Raw genomic sequence first — 20105 nt, forward strand, 5'->3', positions numbered from 1 at the left:
ATGTGCTGCTTTAAATGTCGATGTATTGTCATGTACACTGAATTTACTAGATGTGTCCAGGATTCATTGTTCTTGCTATATGGGACTGACTGTATCTGATATTTTACTTCACATGAAAGATGCTACCTTGAAAGACTTGCTTTTGTATCAGAGTACTTGTTGCAATAACTAGCAAGTAACATTGTCTTTTTGCCTCCCTGCCAGAGTGGCGATGACTCCTCAGAAGAAGAAGAAGGAGAAGTAGACAGTGAAGTGGAATTTCCTCGGAGACAGAGGTAGAAATCCAAACCTCTCCAATTTTATTGCTGTACTAAATTTTGAGTTAACAGAAGGGTTTGAAGTACTTTTTTTCCAGGTAAGGGTCACATCCGTATCTGCATAGTGGAAGAAATGCAGTGGGAGAAGTTCTCCATGGATCTCTCTCATGATCAGATCTGTATGTTATTAACATCTGGGACATATATTGAGAGAATTAGCTGTTACCCTTCTAAATGCTACATTATTTCTAGGGATACAGGTTAATTTTTTCTAGAGTGCTGGACTAGGACCGGGAAGATCCGAGTTCAAATCCCCATTCAGCCATGAAACTAGCTGGGTGACTCTGGGCCAGTCACTTCTCTCTCAGCCGAACCTACTTCACAGGGTTGTTGTGAAAGAGAAACTCAAGTATGTAGTACACCGCTCTGGGCTCCTTGGAGGAAGAGTGGGATATAAATGTAATAATAATAATAATAGTCGAGAAGAAAGAAAAACAAGTTAAAATACTCAACATAGCAATACCAGGGGATAGCAGAATAGAAGAAAAAGAAATAGAAAAAAATCACCAAATACAAAGATCTACAAATTGAAATTGAAAGGCTGTGGCAGAAAAAGACCAAAATAATCCCAGTGGTAATTGGTGCCCTGGGTGCAGTTCCAAAAGACCTTGAAGATCACCTCAACACCATAGGGGCCACAGAAATCACTATTAGCCAATTACAAAAAGCAACTTTACTGGGAACAGCCTATATTCTGTGACAATATCTATAACAACAGCAACAACATTGACGATAAAATTCAGCCATCCCAGGTCCTTGGGAAGGACTCAATGTCTGGATAAAACAAACCAGTCAATAACACCTGTCTGACTGTGTAAATAAATAAATAAATAAATAAAAAGCCATTCTCTTATCTTTATTATTATTATTATTATTTATTTGATTTCTATACCGTCCTTCCAAAAATGGCTCAGGGCGGTTTACACAGAGAAATAATAAATAAATAAGATGGATCCCTGTCCCCAAAGGGCTCACAGTCTAAAAGAAACATAAGATAGACACCAGCAACAGTCACTGGAGGTACTGTGCTGGGGGTGGATAGGGCCAGTTATTCTCCCCATGCTAAATAAAGAGAATCACCACATTAAAAGGTGCCTCTTTAGAACCTGGCAAACAAGTAATCAGAAAATGCACTAATGATTCTTATCTACAAAATTCAGAAAAAAGTACTACTTAGATTAGCCCTAATTTCTCCCTATGTAAAGCATATACATATTTTGCTGAGGACAGAGGGCAGGCTTGTTAAACAACAGGTTCAAGTTCATTTCTTAATTATTCTCCGGATTGCCAGCGCCTGGAAATGCTCTGACAATAGTTGGGATAATCCCTCCATTAATTGCTTAATCTAAATCTAATTGTTAAGTATAGGGTAGGCCATTTATCCTTTGGATGATAGGATTTACTGTTGATGGTAAAGACAAAGGGATACATGTTTTATAAGGTGAAGATCTGGATTGTGATCCATTGCATTCATAATGAATGAATGGGTTCTGCGCTTGCTCAGAGACCCCGTGGGAAGATTGACTAGCTCCTTGTGATGTCCACTCTGCCCTGCACATGCTCTGTGCTTCCGCTGAAATTGGAAGTTGGGAGCAACATTTTCTCAGTTTCTACTTGACCGCCAAAGTGTCAACACTTCGTTGCTGACTCCTCGGTTCATCTAGATTAGTTTAACTAAAAGAAAAGAGAAATTTGTGACTTTGGACTGTATTCGACTATTCTTATGTGTAATGGAATGGTTTAGGTCTCTGATGAAGCTTTTGGCGAATGAAGCTTTTTGGTCTCTGATGAAGCTTTTTCCTTATCCCGGGGTGGCTGTCTGGTTTGTCCCTGGTGTGATTTGTCTTCCATCATCAGTCATTACCAGTCATCACAGAGTATGTTGCTTGCTTTCTTTGAATGAAGTCTTCATGATTTGAACTATATGCATTTGCAACATCTCCCTGAGTACATTGTCTCCTCCTTTTGGATTTGAGAATTCATCACCTGCATTGTATGTACTCTTTACAGTCTCATTTTGAAACATCTCGGACTTTATTTGGATACCTGCGTATATTGGTTTTTTACTTTTCAATTGCATGTTGTAATTCTACTTGGTATTATGTTATTGTATGTCTATATGTGCTATACAGATGTGTTTGATTGTTTTCATGAGTGTTGAGAGCTGGTTATTTATTCATTCATGTTGCAATTCTATATACAGATGTGTTTGATTGTTTTCATATGTGTTGAGAGCTGGTTATTTATTCATTTAGCACTTATTTATTTCCTTTTATCATTCATTATCATTCTTTGTCCACGGGTTTCTGCATCCCCCCCCCCATTCCATGGACCCCGTTTTTTTCTTTGTTTCTGTTTTGTTTAGGATTTAGTCATGGCGTATCTTACCAGCTCCTTTGCTTTTTCTGCTGATGAAATCAATGAGATTTTAGGTAGTTGCATGACTGACTCGCATGACACTCAGCAGGTTTCTCTTACTCCCAGTTGGTCTGAATTTGTTGATCTGAAAAAGAAGTTTGTTAGAACTCAGCTCCATGCCCTATATTTGAAAAAATATTATGAGAGTTCTTTCATTCCGAGGGGTTTATGGTTGTTTAAACCTCCTACTTTATTTCAACAGGACACAGAATTTTGTGAGAAATGGATTTCGATCCTAAACAAATGCAGTTTGGACCTTATGCCTCAATGTTATGTCAATATCAGCTTCGATATCGACATGACGTAGAACCATCAACCTCGATTCCATCAACATCGAGGGAGCATCCCTTGAGGTTGACATCGACACTGATGGTGCGAATATAAGAAATATCGGAATCCAGGTCACATTCTACACTGGCGGCTTCCATTACAGCAATTCTAACAACAACAGCAATTTCAACATCAACATCCATGTCAAAAGACTTACTGCACATGCCTGTTCATGCTGCACAGCCCAAGTGAGTCCTTCTGTTGTTCCCGGCTCATACACCAGTACAATCTCCATCAACTCCCATGTGGCAGCAACCAAGAGATAGAGGGGACTTCATTGATTACACCACAGAGGATGCTCCTTGGATCCGAACACTGCTACCACTTTACTTGCTATGTTTGATTCGTCAAATAGTACCCCTTCGGGATCAACTTTCCAGGGATATTTGAGTGGTGGTCTCGACATCAACCAGGATGTGGAGGAGGTTCCAGTGTCGGTGTCGTGGACACCATCAATGCTGCCTTTGCGGATTACAGCAGCTGCACCAACAGTGCCTATACGACTAACCGCCCAGAGATGCAGGTTTGGGGCAGTATATAAATATTTTAAATAATAATAAAAATAATGTCACCTTTGTGTGCTCCAGATCCTGCAGTGACAAGATCTTATGAGCTCTACCCTCAAACATTGCCACCACCGCCAATGTCAACGTTTTCAACAATGCCATGGAAATCACCGATGCAGTACATGAAAACTCAGGGGCTCCTTCAGCAGAGCACGTTAAGCCAGCAGGGTCACAGACCAGTCACACATTCCTGCAGGTTTCGACACATCCAATGACTATAATGCCTGAAGTGTATGTCGAATTTCAGATATGGAAGTTGCAAAGTATTTTGCAATGCCTGTTATTAGTGGCTGCAGATGGACAAATGGGCTTACAACAAATGAATGTTGGCAGTGTTCCTCCATCAAAGACTACCACTACTGTGTCCACCACTTGCCAAACAGCAGCGGAAGTGGCTCCTTACCCAATACAACCAACACAGCCACCTACACCAAGCTGCAGCCACCAACAGTGCCTAAAAAGAGGCTACCACTGATCGCGCGCCCAATAGAGGATGATGATGGTGATGGCTATTCATCTGTAACTTCAAACCCAGATTCAGACAGAGCTAGTCATACCTCTGATCCTGATCCACCGTCAGAAGTGCCACAAAATTCTTCTACTTTGCCCTCTGAGGAACTAAAGGCCTATCATGCCCAAATCAAGGAAATGGCAGAGGCACTGGGATTAGATTTAAAGCGACCAGTAGCAGATTTGAAGGACCCAGTCTGCAACATGATTGCAGCAGCCTCCAAAACTGCTCATCCAGTAGTGCTCCCAGTGCTGCCTGTGATTACAAAGGCAGCGCAGTCAGCATGGGAGGTGGTACAAACCTCCATACCGACATCAAAGTGCCTAGAAGGTTTATACAGAATACAGGATGAAGAGAACTCACATCTCTTGTGACACCCAGTGCCAAACCCGATGGTAGGGATGTGCACGGAACCACAGAAGTGTGGTCCGGCACTGGGGGGAGTGTGTCTTTAAGTGGGGGGGGGGGCCGTAGTACTCCCCCCCCCACCGCTCTTCCCCCTCCGGCGCTGGAATTTCCAAAAACGTTCTTGGGGCGGCAGAGTTCCTCCCTGCCACCCCTGCCCCCGTCGTTGTCTGTAAAGGGTAAAGGTAGAAAGAGCTGGCGGCGCGCATGCGCCCTTCATGGTGCGCGCGCTTGTTTCCGCTGCTGGCGCGCGCCACAGCACACACACACCAGCAGCAGAGACGAGTGCGCGCGCTGTGGAGGGCACATGCGCACTGCCAGCTCTTTCTACCTTAGCCCCTTACAGACAACGATGGGGGCAGGGGCGGCAGGGAGGAACTCTGCCACCCCAAGAACGTTTTTGGAAACTCCAGCGCCGGAGGGGGAAGAGCGGCGGGGGGGGGGGGAAATACTACCGCCCCCCCCCAAGACACACTCCCCCGCCCTGCCGGACCGCCGGAATTCTGTACTGGTCTGGAGGCCTTTTCTATGGCCCCGGACCGGTCCGTGCACACCACTACCCGATGGTTATTCATTGTGCATCCACAATTAAGTCAGGTTGCTGCCATATTACAGCTTCTGATAGGGAAGGAAGGAAAATGGATGTAAGGGAAGTAAAATCTATTCCACCTCTAGTCTAGCTATAAGGATAGCTAACTATGCTGCTTGCTTAACCAGGTATAATCATTACTTGTGGGATGTGCTGCTACAGTACTCTACTGCAATGAACTCAGAGGAACACCACTACTGCCATGACCTTCATGAACACATGCAGGGCTGTTGACAGGCCAAAGGGGAGCAGTGCATCTCCCACTGTAAACCACAGGTATTTGCAGTGATTCTCTTCTATTCCTATATGGAAGTATGCATCCTTCAAGTCTGATATTGCCACCCACTCCTCCTTGCACAGAAGAGGTAGTATTTCTTGCAACATCGTCGTTCTGAACTTGCATGTCCACATAAACCAATTAAGACCTTGTAGGTCCATTATTGCCTGAATTTCCCCCATCCCTCTTTGGGATTTGAAAACAACGGGAATAAAAACCAGACATCTTCTCCTTCCACTGCACTGGAATAATCGCTTCTTTCTCTAACAGCACCTGTACCTCTTCCAGTAACACCGAGGTTGCTCTTGTGTATCTCATTCCCGAAAACGGAGGCATACGCTTGAACTCTATAGCGTAACCAGCCTTGATAATTCTGAGCACTCACTGGTCTGATGTTATGTGGTGCCATGCTTGGGCATGGATTGCCATCTTGATGGTAACTATGGCAGCTACAAAGAAGATGTTGTGTGCTTTGGCTGATGGTTGTTAGTGTTGTTTTGATTGCGGTGGACGGTTGTGCAGATCAAAGAGTCTGCTTGCTTTGGCCTTTAGCGGGCCTAGTGTGTTGGTCTTCTGGCCGTTGTCCAAAGTCCTTGTTTCTTTGGTATGGCCTGTATTGCTGCCGGAAATCTTTCCGGTCCTGCTGTCTATAATTGGCTTGTTTTCTCCCATATGGGCGGTAGCGTGATGTTGTATATAGGCTGAGGAAGGTGCAGTCATAAAGGTTTTAGCCATGTCTTTTGATTTAAGTGACTCCATTGTGGAGTCTGTGATCTCACTAAACAAGGCTTTTCCATCATAGGCCAAATTTTCTATACGGGTGCGCATATCCTGTTGTAGGCTCGTAGATCTTAGCCACACATGATGGTGCATTGTTACTGCCATTACCATAGTTTGCTATTCAGTCTCGGCTAAATGCTTAAAAGTGCTCAGCTGCTGTCTCGTGACGGCAGTAGTCTTTTCATACACCTCCGTAAACTTGTCCATAAACTCACGGACACAAGGCATTGTGGTTTTCCCTAGATAACTGGCTTCCGGTGAGTGGCAACTACAGGTTACATTTGCAGATCTGCTCTATACTATAGTTGCTGAGCGATCTGGGCATCAACATAAACTGGAAGAAGTCGAACCTGGAACCACAAAGGTGCATAAGTTACATCGGAGCAATACTGGATGTGCACATAAAAAGGACATTTTTACCAATAGAGTGATATCAACAAATCAGAGATCTAGTTCACCAGTTCAGTGCAGTACCTAAGCAACCCTGCACTATTCAGAGGCTGATGGGATTGATGGCGTCCTGCAATACATCGGTGCTATATACGCATCTACGTCTGTGGCTACTGCAAATGTGGTACCTCTAACATTTCCGCCCCAATGTGGACAGCCAAGAAAAGTTGCTGACACTCCCACAAGAGGTCCTGCGGTCTTTACGTTGGTGGACTCTGGAGACCAATCTGCAGAGCGGAGTCCCTTTTCATACCCAACCCCCCACTCAATGACAACAAATGCATCCCTACAGGGGTGGGGAGCACATTGTGCCAAACATCAGGTACAGGGCCTGTGGACGGCACAGCAGCAGAGGCAACACATAAATTACTTAGAATTGGTTGTGTTTATAGTGATGAGAGCATTCGAACCCCTGCTACACAACAGAGTGGTGCAGATCCATCTCGACAACACCACTGCCATAGCGTATCTCACTCGGCAGTGGGGGACAGTCCCCTACTCCATATATACCTTGAGCCAACAAATATGGGAATGGAGCATCAGCCACAGAGTATACCCTTTGGCCATACACATCCGGGATGTGTATGGCAGATTACCTCAGCCATGCCAGCCAGTGCAGCCAACACCACGAATGGTAGATCAACAGTGTCTATCTGAGGCCTCTGAGTACCAGTTGCAGGGGAGTAACAGCAGGAGAGAGGGCATGCCCTCAACTCCTGCCTGTGACTTCCAGCGGCATCTGGTGGGCCACTGTGTGAAACAGGATGCTGGACTAGATGGGCCTTGGGCCTGATCCAGCAGGGCTGTTCTTATGTTCTTATGAGATGGGTGCTCGACCTGTGGGGACATCCAGCCATGGACTTGTTTGCAACTGCTGCCAACAAAAAATGTCTAAAATATTGCTTGTGTGCCGGAGTAGGGAGAAAGTCAATGGGAGATGTGTTCCAGCATGTGTGCAGGAAAGGCCTCCTTTACCTTTTCCCACCACAGCTGCTGATTAACCGTGTACTAGCACAGATCATGTGGGATGGAACGACTGGAATTCTGGTGACACCATGGTGGCCTTGCCAGCCTTGATTTGCACCACTTCTCAAACTCACAAAGAGGGTATACCACAGATTTCCACAACAACCAGATCTTCTGGTGTGGGACGGAGGGGCAGATCTTCATCCAGATGTAAAGGCTCCGCAGATTACAGCTTGGAGAGTTGGCTTCTAAAGAAAATTCTAATTAACAATAAAAAACCATCACCCTGAAGAAACTATGCTTCCACGTGGAAGAGATTTAAGGAATATGCACACAGGCAAGGTTTCCTACCTTGCAAGGCTACACTGAGATAAATATTACTATATATGACCACATTAAAACTCACAGGCTTAGCAAATGTCTCTCTTAAACTACATCTGGCTGCTATATTGTCAGACCAGAGGGGATGAGATAGAGCAACTGTTTTCTCCCATCCAGACTGTAAGAAGTTCCTGAAGGGTGTAAACAAATTATATCATCCGATAAGAAAACCAAGGGAACAATGGAGTTTGCCCTTGGTTTTGACTACACTCACTGAGAGCCCATTTGAACCTTTGAGTGAGGGTTCACTCAGGTGGATAACCTTGAAAATGATGTTCCTCAAAGCAATCACTACTGCAAGACACCTAAGTAAACTACAGCATTATGCATATTTTTATTTATTTATTTAAAATATTTCTATACCACCAAAAACTTGCATCTCTGGGTGGCTTACAATTAAAATCATTTAAAACATTAAATCAGTTAACAATCAAAATCATTTAAAAGCATAAAATCATTTAAAATCCAGCATTAAAATTATTTAAAACTATACATCTAATTAAAAGCCTGGGTGAATAAATGTGTCTTCAGTGCCTTTTAAAAAGTTGCCAGAGATGGGGAGGTTCTTATTTCAACAGGGAGCGCATTCCAAAGTCCAGGGGCTGCAACAGAGATGGCCCATTGCTGAGTAGCCGCCAGATGAGTTGGAGGCAGCCACAGGCGAACCTCTCCAGATGATCTTAGCAGCTGGTGGGGCTCATGGCGAAGAAGATGTTATTTTAAATAACCAGGGCCTAAGCTGTTTAGGGCTTTATAGGTAATAACCAGCACCTTGTATATTGCCCAGAAACGTATTGACAGCCAGTGCAATTCCTTCAACACAGGACTAATATGGTCTCTCCTAGATGACCCAGAGACCAACCTGGCTGCTGCATTCTGAACCAACTGCACTTTCAGGCCTATGTACAAAGGCAGCCCCACATAGAGCGCATTGCAGTAATCCAGCCTAGAGGTTACCAGCATATGTGCCACATGTCAGCTTGCCTTGTATCTGAATACATCCCATTAGTACAATGTGGATGGCCGAGAGAATTGCATTTTTCACCCCATCCTTTAGGAAAAATAACTTTATTTTGGACAAGCAACAGCAAAGGGCAGTGTATAGATTCAGAAGTTGAGTGGGAAAAGTGATCAGAGAACTTTCTATTTCCCCTTAATTTTTTTAAATTAGTGGGTTTTGATTTTATAAATGGGAATAATTAACTTCCCATTTTTAGGTGTTGTGAAGTACAATGGTATGACTGGGTTCAGAAAGCTTACACTATTATTGTAAATGATTAATGAGCCCAACTAATGGCTGTTCAACAGGCTGATCAGTGAATACACTCTTCCCAGAGTAACCCTGAAGTTTTTAAGCACCAGGAGGAGAATCCTTTCCTACTCTGAGACACAAGACAGCATTACTTTTTCATGCAGTACCAAAAACAGGAATTTGGTCATTACATCAGCTCCTGTTGTGATAAACAAGCACTGGCTGCTCATGCTGGTGCATTGACTCTTCTCATTTTACAGTCATGTTGCATACAAATGGATGTGACCCAACTCCAATGCCTCCCTTTTTCCATTAAGAGCTACGTCAGGAGGGGGTGATCTGGAGTGAAGCAGCAGCAGGGGTAGTGTGTGTTTAATCCTTTCCTTGCCCACTGCTTCTTGGGGGAAATGTGGAGAGGAGACTGCTGAAGTTCTGTTTTACATGCTTGTATGAAACTTGTAGTTAGGCTCTTGATCAAGACATTTGTGCTGTGAATCAAAACAAGAGTTCCTATCCCATTGTTGCTGAAGTAGTACTCATGCCTGCTGTTTTGCTGCATTGAGTTGTTGCTGTAAGGCAAAGTTCTCTTCCTCTTGGGTTTGAATGATTAGGAGTCTTTGTCTTCTTGGCTAGTGTGAAGCACAACACTACTTACCCATATCTCTGAAGGTATCTTTCACAGGCTGCCACAGTTGGCATGGTGTTGCTAATGAGGAGCTAAACTAGATGTAATGAGGAATACCTGGCTGCTGCCAAAAATGTCCGCAGCATGTTTAGCTCCCAATTCCTGCTTCACAATGTCTAGAAGAACTGATCTGTGGCCTGACCTCATGACTTTCTGCATTTGCCCACCTCTGTTTGACATAATGGGATGGGTAGACTAGCAAGACAGAGGTTGCCTATTCAAATCCCCACTGGTATGTTTCCCGGACTACGGGAAACACCTATATCGAGCAGCAGTAATATAGGAAAATGCTGAAAGGCATCATCCCTTACTGTCTGGGAGATGGCAATGGTAAACCCTTCTTGTATTCTACCAAAGACAACCACAGGGCTCTGTGGTCACAAGGAGTTGACATCGACTCGATGGCACACTTTACCTTTTAAAATGAGAAATGTCATGTGATTATGACATGAATAAGTTCTACTAAAAGTTACTGGGAGGAAAGGAAGCTAGATACATGGCTGCCACATGTCTAGCATAATGTCTATTTTGGCCCTGAGGTTGCACATTCTTGATGACAGAAGCATCCATTCTCTTGAAGCAGGTATTAGCTTGGGTCACTCTTTTGGAAGGGTAGTCAGCTTGGGAGGTTCTGAACACTTCAGAGCTCCATCTTGTCTCCTTTCTCCCATGAGTCTCTTAAGCTAGATCTCTGACTCCTACTTTGCTTTTATGGATATGCGATCACTCTGCAGTGATTCCTAAGGGATCCTCCCCCAGGATGGTTCCCTAAACGTCAAAAGTGTTCTCTTGTTAACACTCTGTAGGTTTTTCAAATCTCTGTTTCTCTAAGTAGTATTTTCAGGCCTCGGCAGGAATTACAGGCAGCATTTCATACCACAAAGAAATGTGGAGTGTTTTTCCCATGGAGGATGTGGCAGAGAGCAGTGCTAGTAGAAAAAGCAAATTTTGCTTAGGTTACTTTCAGTTTAGCAGCCACCAAGAACCATCATAACTACGATGCACATCCCCTCTTGGTAATATATGGATATTGTTTGGAGCCTGGAAAAGGAAATAACTGAAAAGCACAAGGAAAGCTAACCTGTCTTTCCTTTTAGTGTGGTGTATTTTCCAACAGCAAAGGAACTTGGGAGAAAATGGATACCCAGCATAATTCAGACAGGCAGTGGTTTCTTTTGGTGGGCCAATATACTTCTAGAACAAAAAGGATCATCAGCTAAGTAAAGCTGGCCATTCAAATCCCAGTGTCAATCTAAAACTCAGAGCACAAGTGATCATGAAGAGGCCACATCCATATTAATCTCTCAGAGCAAGAGTAATCATGAAGGGGCTCCATCTATGATTTATTTATTTTATTTGTTTGTCTTTCAATTTATATACCAACTTTCATAATGCATTTCAAGGTGGTATACAAAAGTTGAAATATAATAAAATTCCATAAAAGTTACATTTTTAAAACCTTAAAATCAGTGAAACATTAAAAACTATAACACAACAAAAAATACATAGTCTCTACATATTAAATAGAAAATCTCCAGATCATGAACAGGTACTTTGTAGAATATTTCACACGTGTCTTGAACCAATTAAACTGTAAAAAATGGTGAGTGGTATAATTGACTGGGCTTATAGATGAGTGAAAAATCCCACAATATCGCTGTCTGTGTCATAGTGAGCTATACTAGGCAGCATCCAGACTAAGACTTATACCCATTTATACATGGGTGGAGGAATGAGTTTTGCCAGTCATGCCCTTCTCTCTGTGCCAACTGAAAATATGTTCCCAAGGGTCTGCAAATCCTCGGGGACATATCACTGTACTGTACAACTAGCTTTATATTTGCAGGCCACATCGCTGCATCAGTAGCTGCCAGTCATATTCAACCTTCAGCTCTGAGAACCTTTCTGTGTCTGATGGAGAAGAGGGGAATACCAGTGATCATTCAAACAGCCCAGATGAGCTGGCCAACAGGCGGGAAGACCAGCTAGCTGAGAAGCTGGATGACATGCTGTCGCAGACTCCAGAAATCCCCATTGAGATCTCTACCCAATCTGATGGGCTTTCAGACAAGGAGAGTGCTGTACGCAGGGTGAAAACACAGATGTCATTGGGCAAGTTGTGTCCAGAGGAACATGGCTATGAGGTCAGTAATGCTTTCGTTGTTATGTAGTTGAACCAAAATATAGCTATCAACCAATGAAAGAGTTTTTCGTTTATTAATCATCTACCTTTTAACTAAGTAACCTATTGTATATAAATATATTTTCATATTACTAAAACCTAAATACTACTACTAAATATTACTATTTAGGGATAGTAATATTTCCATATTACTAAAACCAAGGTTTTTGAAAGGCCAAAGGAAAGGCCATTCCTAAATTATTTTTTAGGGCTACTGTGTTTCAAGTGTGGTAATAGGGGATAAAAATAAGTATGTGCCCCCTTGATTCAGAGCAGCACTGATTAAATTTGCTTTCTCCAGATTCAAATCAAGTTCCATTTGATTAAATCAATTAAAGCTTTACAGCCATACTAAATAAAAATATGAAATTAAAAAAACTTAACACATTGGTTAATTGATGGGAGCTCTACCATAGTAGGGATATAATGCAAAAGACTTAAGGTCCCAGAAGCCTTTTTGGGCTGGTTCATAGACTTTCCACATCAAGGAAGCCAGGTTAAAACACTCTCTTTGACATACTTATTTTTCATTGGCAGAAAAATGCTGATGTGGGGAATTTTAATACCCATGATTTTGAACCAACTGTATAGAAACTATGTACTCTATGATGTATCCAAAGGTTCAGTTTCTTGGGAATTTGTATATACTGTCGACCCCCACACAGAGCATCTGTGCGCTCTTTGGGGCCGGCTACCTCTCCCTCCACACCTGCCCCAGTCTCTGGCTGGGCCCAGGCTGCTGGGCCGAGTGCTGCCGCCTTGCCTCTGCGGCTGGGCCCTCCGCCACCTCGCATCCACCGCCTCACCTCTGTGGCCGGGCCTGCTGCCACCATGTCTCCCTGGCTGGACTCACTGCAACCGCTGCGGCAGCCCGCCGCCTCGCCTCCGTGGCTGCCTGGTCAGCCAGTTCTCCTGGGTGCGCCTCAGCCAGTCAGGTGCCTCTGTCGCCCAGCCAATCAACTGAGCGCGGGGACGCACATTCCAAGGCACACCCAGGATAATTAATATAATAGAGAGTAGATTACTGTGCTGGAAGCCAGTTTCTACTATGCAGAGTAATCATGGCCATGCAGTAAACTTGTATCCTAGTTGGTGGGACTAAAAACAAAACTCCATAAAACTACTAAAAACAAAACTCCATTGTTGGGTCACCTTAATAAAAGATTTAGGAGACTCGAGCATCTTCAGATAAAGCACCTGGTTTAGACCATTGTTGAAACTGATGTTTTAGTTTGCTGAGAAACACTGTATCATTTATATGTCCATAGTGACAGGAATGCCCAAATGTTGACTACAACTCGCATCATTCCCAGGTGCAGTGACCTTTGGTTGGGGATGATGATGGGTGTTGTAGTCAACAACATCAGGGAATCTTTGTTACAGAGAACATTGTCCTTTCTATGATTTCAAGAAAGTTTTTTTGCCTTCTGCTCTAGGAAAAATGGGATGGCATGTTTATCCTTTTGACAAAGCCATTGTGCATATTCTTTCACTTTAAAAGTGACCCCTTTATCTGATACCAATGAAAATGCTGTAACTCTAAAGTGCCAAGAAATTAATTTAAAAGTTCTTCCCTTTGTTATATGATGCAGAATTTGGGGGAGTTTGGAGAATCAGCTTGTGACTCTTCAGATGCGGAATGCTCTGATGCAACTGTGAGGACCAGTAAAGCCTGCAGCTCTGCAACCTGGTAATGATGAATGGATGTGAACCTCCTTCAATCATTTTTTCAACTGGCATTTTGATTCCCCCAAGAACCCTCTCTTCATTCCTTCTCTGAGAAGCTGCTTCTCCGCCCCATCACCCAAATGATCTGCAATAACTTGAATCTTTGGAGAAATATTCTTATGAATTAGTTTCTCAGTGAGCATTTCAATCAAGAATGGCAGGGATGTATTTTATTGAAAAAAATGAGCTATTGTGTATCATATTTTTTGGCATTTTAAGACTTTTTACTCTGAAGAGTGGACTGTATCCATAGAAAAAATAATTTGTTGCAAAAAAAAAAAAAAGTTTGGAAGACAAGCCTATGAAAGAGAATAATCTTTTTGAGTCTTAGACAGTGTGAATGGACAAGCTACGATCCAGTGCTGCTACTTTGATCTGGGACCAGGCCACATGGCCCTGAAGGACAGGAAATAAAGAAAGTGAACTCAATGATTTGATCACATCCAGTGAAGCAGTGGATGGGGAACAAATAGCATTGTGTAACCAGCATAACTTTTTTGATGGGAAGGTGTTCCTACACCTGGAAATACTTGGTAGCAAGGTGTATTGAATCACTGCACCCCTGGCATGTGAGAGTGGGGGCTAATCATGTTTGTTTTTTAATCAGCATTTGGTTGGTTGTGACATCCTGCAGCTGTATTCTAGCCTTGGCCTCTCTTCAGCACTTTTCGCCTTCACTCTGCCACTGTGAAATCGAGAGATGGCATGGAGCGGCTAGTGAATAGAAAGAAATAGAGATGCTGTTTTGCTCACAGTTACCCTCCTCTCCTTTCCAACTTGCCTTTTGTTTGCTACCTTCAATTAAAAACAAATCGATCAAATTAGTGTTGAAGATCAAGAACTTGCAATCCATGGAAAGCACACACTGCACGAAATTGGAGCTGTTCCTACCATAGCTGACATTCTGCTAGCACACAGTAAGAGAAGATTGCACATGTACTTGGATGAAACCAGGGGAACATCCTGGCCTAGGCAACACTGCTGGCCTCCCTGTTTGTCTAGGTTGTTCTGGTAGGGGAGCACTGGCAAATTGTCGGGCTGGATGCAAACTAACATTTGAAAGACGGTGATGATGAGTGGAGAATTCCCTTCATTTTGGATGTGAGGAAATTTAAACCATATGTCTAGTGGTGTGTTTTGGAGTGGAGAAGGCCCAAGCTTATTTATTCCACTTTCTCTCTGCAATACTTTATTCTTCCTGACAAATTCACTGGGGTTTAAAATCATGACTTCTGTAACTGAAATGTCCATGCAGAGCAAAATAAGAACAGAATTTAATTTAGTTTGTACCCAAAGAGCTGCCAATGCTCTTGGCTGTGTCCTCATAATTTGTCCAGTTAATTATATTCAGGGAAGAAATATCCTTTATGTGGAGTGTAAAGTTGTATCCTTGCAGGGCCCATATTTAAAGCATTGGGTACACCCCCCACCACCCTCATCCTCACCCAAAATGAAGGGCAAGGATGGGTTGCATGTTGTGCTTTTTGTTTACATTTGATTTAATTTTTTTAATGACTAGCCTATGGGCAAAATGAAGGGAAATTCTTTTACTTATACAGAGAGCAGTATTGTATGAGTTAAATTATTCCATATGTTTAAAATTATGTAGCTGGACTACATGGATCTTAAGTTATGTCATTACATTATTATTTATTATAATTTCTATAGATTGAAGGCAGGGTTTATTGTAGCACAACATTCTGGTCCCTGTTCAGTTGCTCCATGGCTCCGTATCCCAAGAGGAGCAGGAGCCAAGGTGTTCCTTGCTGTTGTGACCTATTAATCTCTTATTTGCAATGCTTGCCTTTTAAGGCCCCAGAAATGTACATGCTACAAGACATGAAACAGGCCAGTACGAACAGCTTGAAACAGTGCTTGGCTGCACATACATTGGCTATAAATGGGGTAGGATGCAAATCTGTGACATCTTGGCATGCTTTAGTAGCCTCCTTGCTACAGTCCAGACCATTAGATTGTATCGGAGAGAAACAAGACAAATCAGTCCTGTTCACCTGAATGGCATCCCTCTCCCTTCAAGGCAGGAATCTCACAAGCTCAGCATACTTATGTCAGATTGATTTTCTGCCCACCCTAAAGGAAGTTGTCTTTGGCAACTCATGCTTTCTCTGCCTAAGCCTGTCACTTAAAGGCGATCTGTTTTATTTGAGTCCCATAGATACTCTGTTCCACACTCCAATAAATACCATTCCACTGGTAGCTGTGCCAAGTTTTGAGAGAACAGCGCATTACTGTACCTGTTGTGTCCCATCACAGACATCTAAGGACCACACTACTTGGTCATTCCTTTGGGGAGACTGATCTAAACTATGAGCAACAACTATCATGTTACTGTATGCTTGCTGATAAAATTAGCAAGCATTTGCAGATGATTTTTGGCAATAAGCTACAGATAGATTTTCCCCTTTGCCCCACCCCTTGGCAAGAAGAGTCCATTTTTACAGCCCATAGTTGAGTGTGGTTTCTTGGAAGGGTTATTTCTGGAAATGCAGCAAATTAAGTGGTGATGTAAAAAATGAGAAGAGCTGCATGTTGCTTTTTCCATGGCAAGAACCAGCATGCCCTTGGCATTGTTAGCTTAGTGCTACCTTCTCCTAACTGTCTCCTCTCAAAGAGGAGTTTCATGCCGGTGCTTCCTGCCTCAGATATAAGGAATTGCACATCAAATGTAATGTATCAGCTCTTGCAGTAATTCTCCAGGGTCTTGAGTAAAGGAATTTCCTGTGATCATTTAAATGGAGAGGCTAGGTATTGAACCTGGAACCTTATGCACGCAAAGCATGTGTTCTGCCACTGAAATACAGACTCTGTTCAGAGGAAGTCTCTGCATTACTGGAGAATGTGATTTAATGGTTTCCACTGTGTCTGCTATAAGGTTGTTTCCTTATAGCATCCATATACACCTTGTATCTGGAGGTGTCATGATGCGCAGTGTAATAATTGGGAGGGAATACTTAAGGAGAATCCTTCATTAAGATGCATCTTTGACAGCCAAGTTCTCCAGAGAGGCACTCCTCCCTCACTTAGTGTCCTGCATTTCCCTTAAAAAACAAAAACAAAAAACTATTCCAGTTTCTCACTTTGGCCATCACCAGAAAGGTCTGGGGAATAAAGGGGCATTAATTTTAAGAATGTGTTGTCCTAATGAATTGGTTGCCCTCAGGATGAGGTGCTATAGTTATCAATTTGTTCTTGAATCTCTCTAATATTCCAAACCTAAATTCAACTGCAGAACATTCCAAATAGTTAGATATTTGTGATTGTTACGACTGAGTTCGAGGATTCCAAATTTCTGCCCACTATGATAACCCCTGCTAACTTGGCAAAGAGGCACCTTTTAATGTGGTGATTTTCTTTATTTAGTAGAGGGAGAGTAACTGGCCCTATTCACCCCCAGCACAGTACCTCCCGTGACTATTGCTGGTGTCTATCTTATGTTTCTTTTTAGATTGTGAGCCCTTTGTGGACAGGGATCCATATTATTTATTATTTCTCTGTATAAACTGCCCTGAGCCATTTTTGGAAGGGTAGTATAGAAATTGAAATAAATAAATAAATCTAACAAAAAGGCACTCTGGCCTCTCTAGCTTGGAACTGGGGTGGCACTGGGGTTGTCCCATAACCTTGTCTTGAGTTTGAGGACACAGTGCCAACCATAAGGAAGGGAGGAGAGCTGGTCTTGTGGTAGCAAGCATGAATTGCCCCCTTTGCTAAGCAGGGTCCACCCTGGCTTGCACTTGAATGGGACACTACATGTATGAGCACTGTAAGATATTCTCCTTAGGGGACAGGTCTGCTCTAAGAAGAGCACTTGCTTGCAGAAGGTTCCATTTTCCCTCCCTGGCATCTTCGGATAGGGCTGAGAGAGATTCCTGCTTGCAACCTTGGAGAAGTCACTGTCAGTCTGAGCTAGATGGACCAAAGGTCTGACTCAGCAGAAGGCAGCTCCCTTGGCAAGTTCCAGGCTGAGGTTGGCTGCTTCAGTCCTGGATGGCTGAGATACCCCAAGCACGTCACCCACTTAGTGCCAAAACAGTCTTCTGCTCCCCTCCCAGCTCCACATTTGGAGCTAGGGAAAGAGGGGCTGGTTCCAGCAGTTGCTGTGGTCAACTTGAGTAATTGCAGATACCATCCCCAGCCACCCCCTCAACTCTACACTTGGAGTTGGCAGGAGAGCAAAAGATTGTCCCTGACATTACACAGAGTGAGGTCAGGGACTAAGGCTGCAATCCTGTGTGCACTTACCTGGGAATAAACCCCTCTGGACATTTAGCCCTAACTTGTCTTATTTATTTATTAGTGGTCTTGACTAATTTAGTGGGAATTACTTCTAAGTGAACATGTATAGGATTGGGCTGAAGGAAGAGGGTGAGAGTCCAGGCAAGCTGAGTTTTTGTGACTTGACTATCAAGGCCAGCCAAAATTTGTAGTCTCTTGACAGGGAGAGAATTATTCTGGAAAAGTTTCTTCTCTTTTCCTAATTATGCTGAGCAGGTTCCCATCAGTTATAAGCAAGTATAGACATTTGAAGCAGAACTGGGACTAATCAACAGCCATCTTCACTCATCCTATTATCTTTTTTTAAAATCAGCTCTAAACTTTGGTGCACTCCTAAAGTGCACAAAGCACGGTATTGAGCTGTTTTTCAAATTAAGATTCTATCTTAATTTGGTTGCATGGTTGCAGTGGGGTCCAAGTGAGAAGCAAACCAAACATAGCCAGTATGGTTTTCCAAGCCAGAAAAAAGTAACAGTATTTTTGATCTAGTTAAACTGAGAGCTGAGCTAGATGCTACACACACCATGGAGATGCAGCTGAAAATAGCAGCTCTGCAATTTCTCCCTCTTTGTGTTATGCTGAAGAGCACTCACCATGTGATGCAGTATCCTACTGTGAGTTTCTTAGCCCCCACTTCACATCATTGGCTACTACTACTTGGGGCAGATCAAATCATGTGGTGATGCTGTGTCATAGAGTACGTGTTCCTAGATGTTAAGGCAGGGAAGTAGAGAACTTGTCATTGTAGGGATGCCATTTTCAGTGACCTAGCATGAAGCCTGCCTCTAAGTAGAGATGTGATATTATTGTATTCCAAAAATGCTGAACATCTTTAGCTTCAAATAGATAAAAGTACTAATTCTAGAAGTTGAAGGATGATATACTGGGCTTCAAAATCATATTGGGTTAGCAGACACGACATTCTAAATGGTAATTGTTCTTTTGGCCTAGAATATGCAAGTTATGTGTTGAGTTTTTTCTAAGTGTGAGGGCTAAAAACCTTTAAATGTGGAAACAGATTCTCAGGTATTTGTGTGACTTTGGGCTCTTTAAAAAAAGCCTGCTCTATTCTGCAGGTCCAAAAAAGATACTGACTGTACCTACTTTCTTATTCTCTGGGAACAATACTCAAAGCACTAAATATTAAGAGACATGGTCAAAACCTATGGGAACTGGCAATATTTTACTGAGAAACACACACAGTATTGCTCCTCTCCTTCCCTAGAAAATGTGTCAATATGCTGGCAGAAAATGATAGGCACCATGCTGCTTCTGCACATTACATCGTGTTTGTGTTCAAGGAGCCAGTTAGCACAAGAAATGCTTTCTTAGCACCTCCCCCCAAAAGGTGCATTCTTGTTGTAGGGTAGGAAAGTAGTTCAGTCTTTGTGTTAACAGTCTGATAGCATTTTAGAGTCTTCAGAGGAAGAGATGACTTTGCATTGCAGAGTGTAGATTTAGTTCTTGGAACGAATCTCATGCTTTTTAATGAAAAGCCATAAGCCAAACAAATCTTCTCCCTCAGATATGAGACAGTATTGCCCAAGTGTGTAGTTCTCGACAATGAATCTTCTTTGTGTAAGGACCTTACAATGTTATAGTTAGCTGATTAAAGGTCTGCCAATAATGGCACAACGATCTGGAGCCTGCATAGAACCAGCAATGCAAACTAGAGACTGCAGCTCTGGAGGCAAGTGTCTTCTTTGGGAAACTTTCATCACTCATATAATGCACTCAGTATTGGGACCAGCCATGACACAATCAATGTGGTGGTTAATGGGAGTTACTGGTTTTGTGTATGTCATTTGAAACAGTCATTTCACCCTCTATGCTGTCTTTTCTCTTCTCCCTACTCTATGGTTTCCTGAGGCAAACTTGATTTTTTGTTTTTGTATGAACAGTGTATAACAATTGGGGACAAGACTGACTGTCAAACAGATGCATGGAATAAAAGCCAGTGTACCTCATCTGT

The 20105-nt window shown here is 42.9% G+C and overlaps 1 protein-coding gene across 13 annotated transcripts in view; it reads left to right on the top strand.

Annotated features, from left to right (window-relative positions):
• MAP3K13 (mitogen-activated protein kinase kinase kinase 13) overlaps positions 1 to 20100 on the top strand; it is a 133542-nt gene extending 113442 nt beyond the window's left edge. For all 13 annotated transcript variants that reach the window (XM_053311944.1, XM_053311952.1, XM_053311946.1 and 10 more), the window contains 3 exons: positions 205 to 275; positions 11774 to 12071; positions 13702 to 20100. In XM_053311944.1, the coding sequence (XP_053167919.1) occupies positions 205 to 275; positions 11774 to 12071; positions 13702 to 13803 (471 nt within the window). In that variant the 3' untranslated portion in view covers positions 13804 to 20100. The remainder of the gene's footprint in view (positions 1 to 204; positions 276 to 11773; positions 12072 to 13701) is intronic.
• The last annotated feature ends 5 nt before the right edge of the window (positions 20101 to 20105 follow it).

The sequence above is a fragment of the Hemicordylus capensis genome, chromosome 3 (genome assembly GCF_027244095.1).
Source record: "Hemicordylus capensis ecotype Gifberg chromosome 3, rHemCap1.1.pri, whole genome shotgun sequence".
NCBI lineage: Eukaryota > Metazoa > Chordata > Lepidosauria > Squamata > Cordylidae > Hemicordylus > Hemicordylus capensis.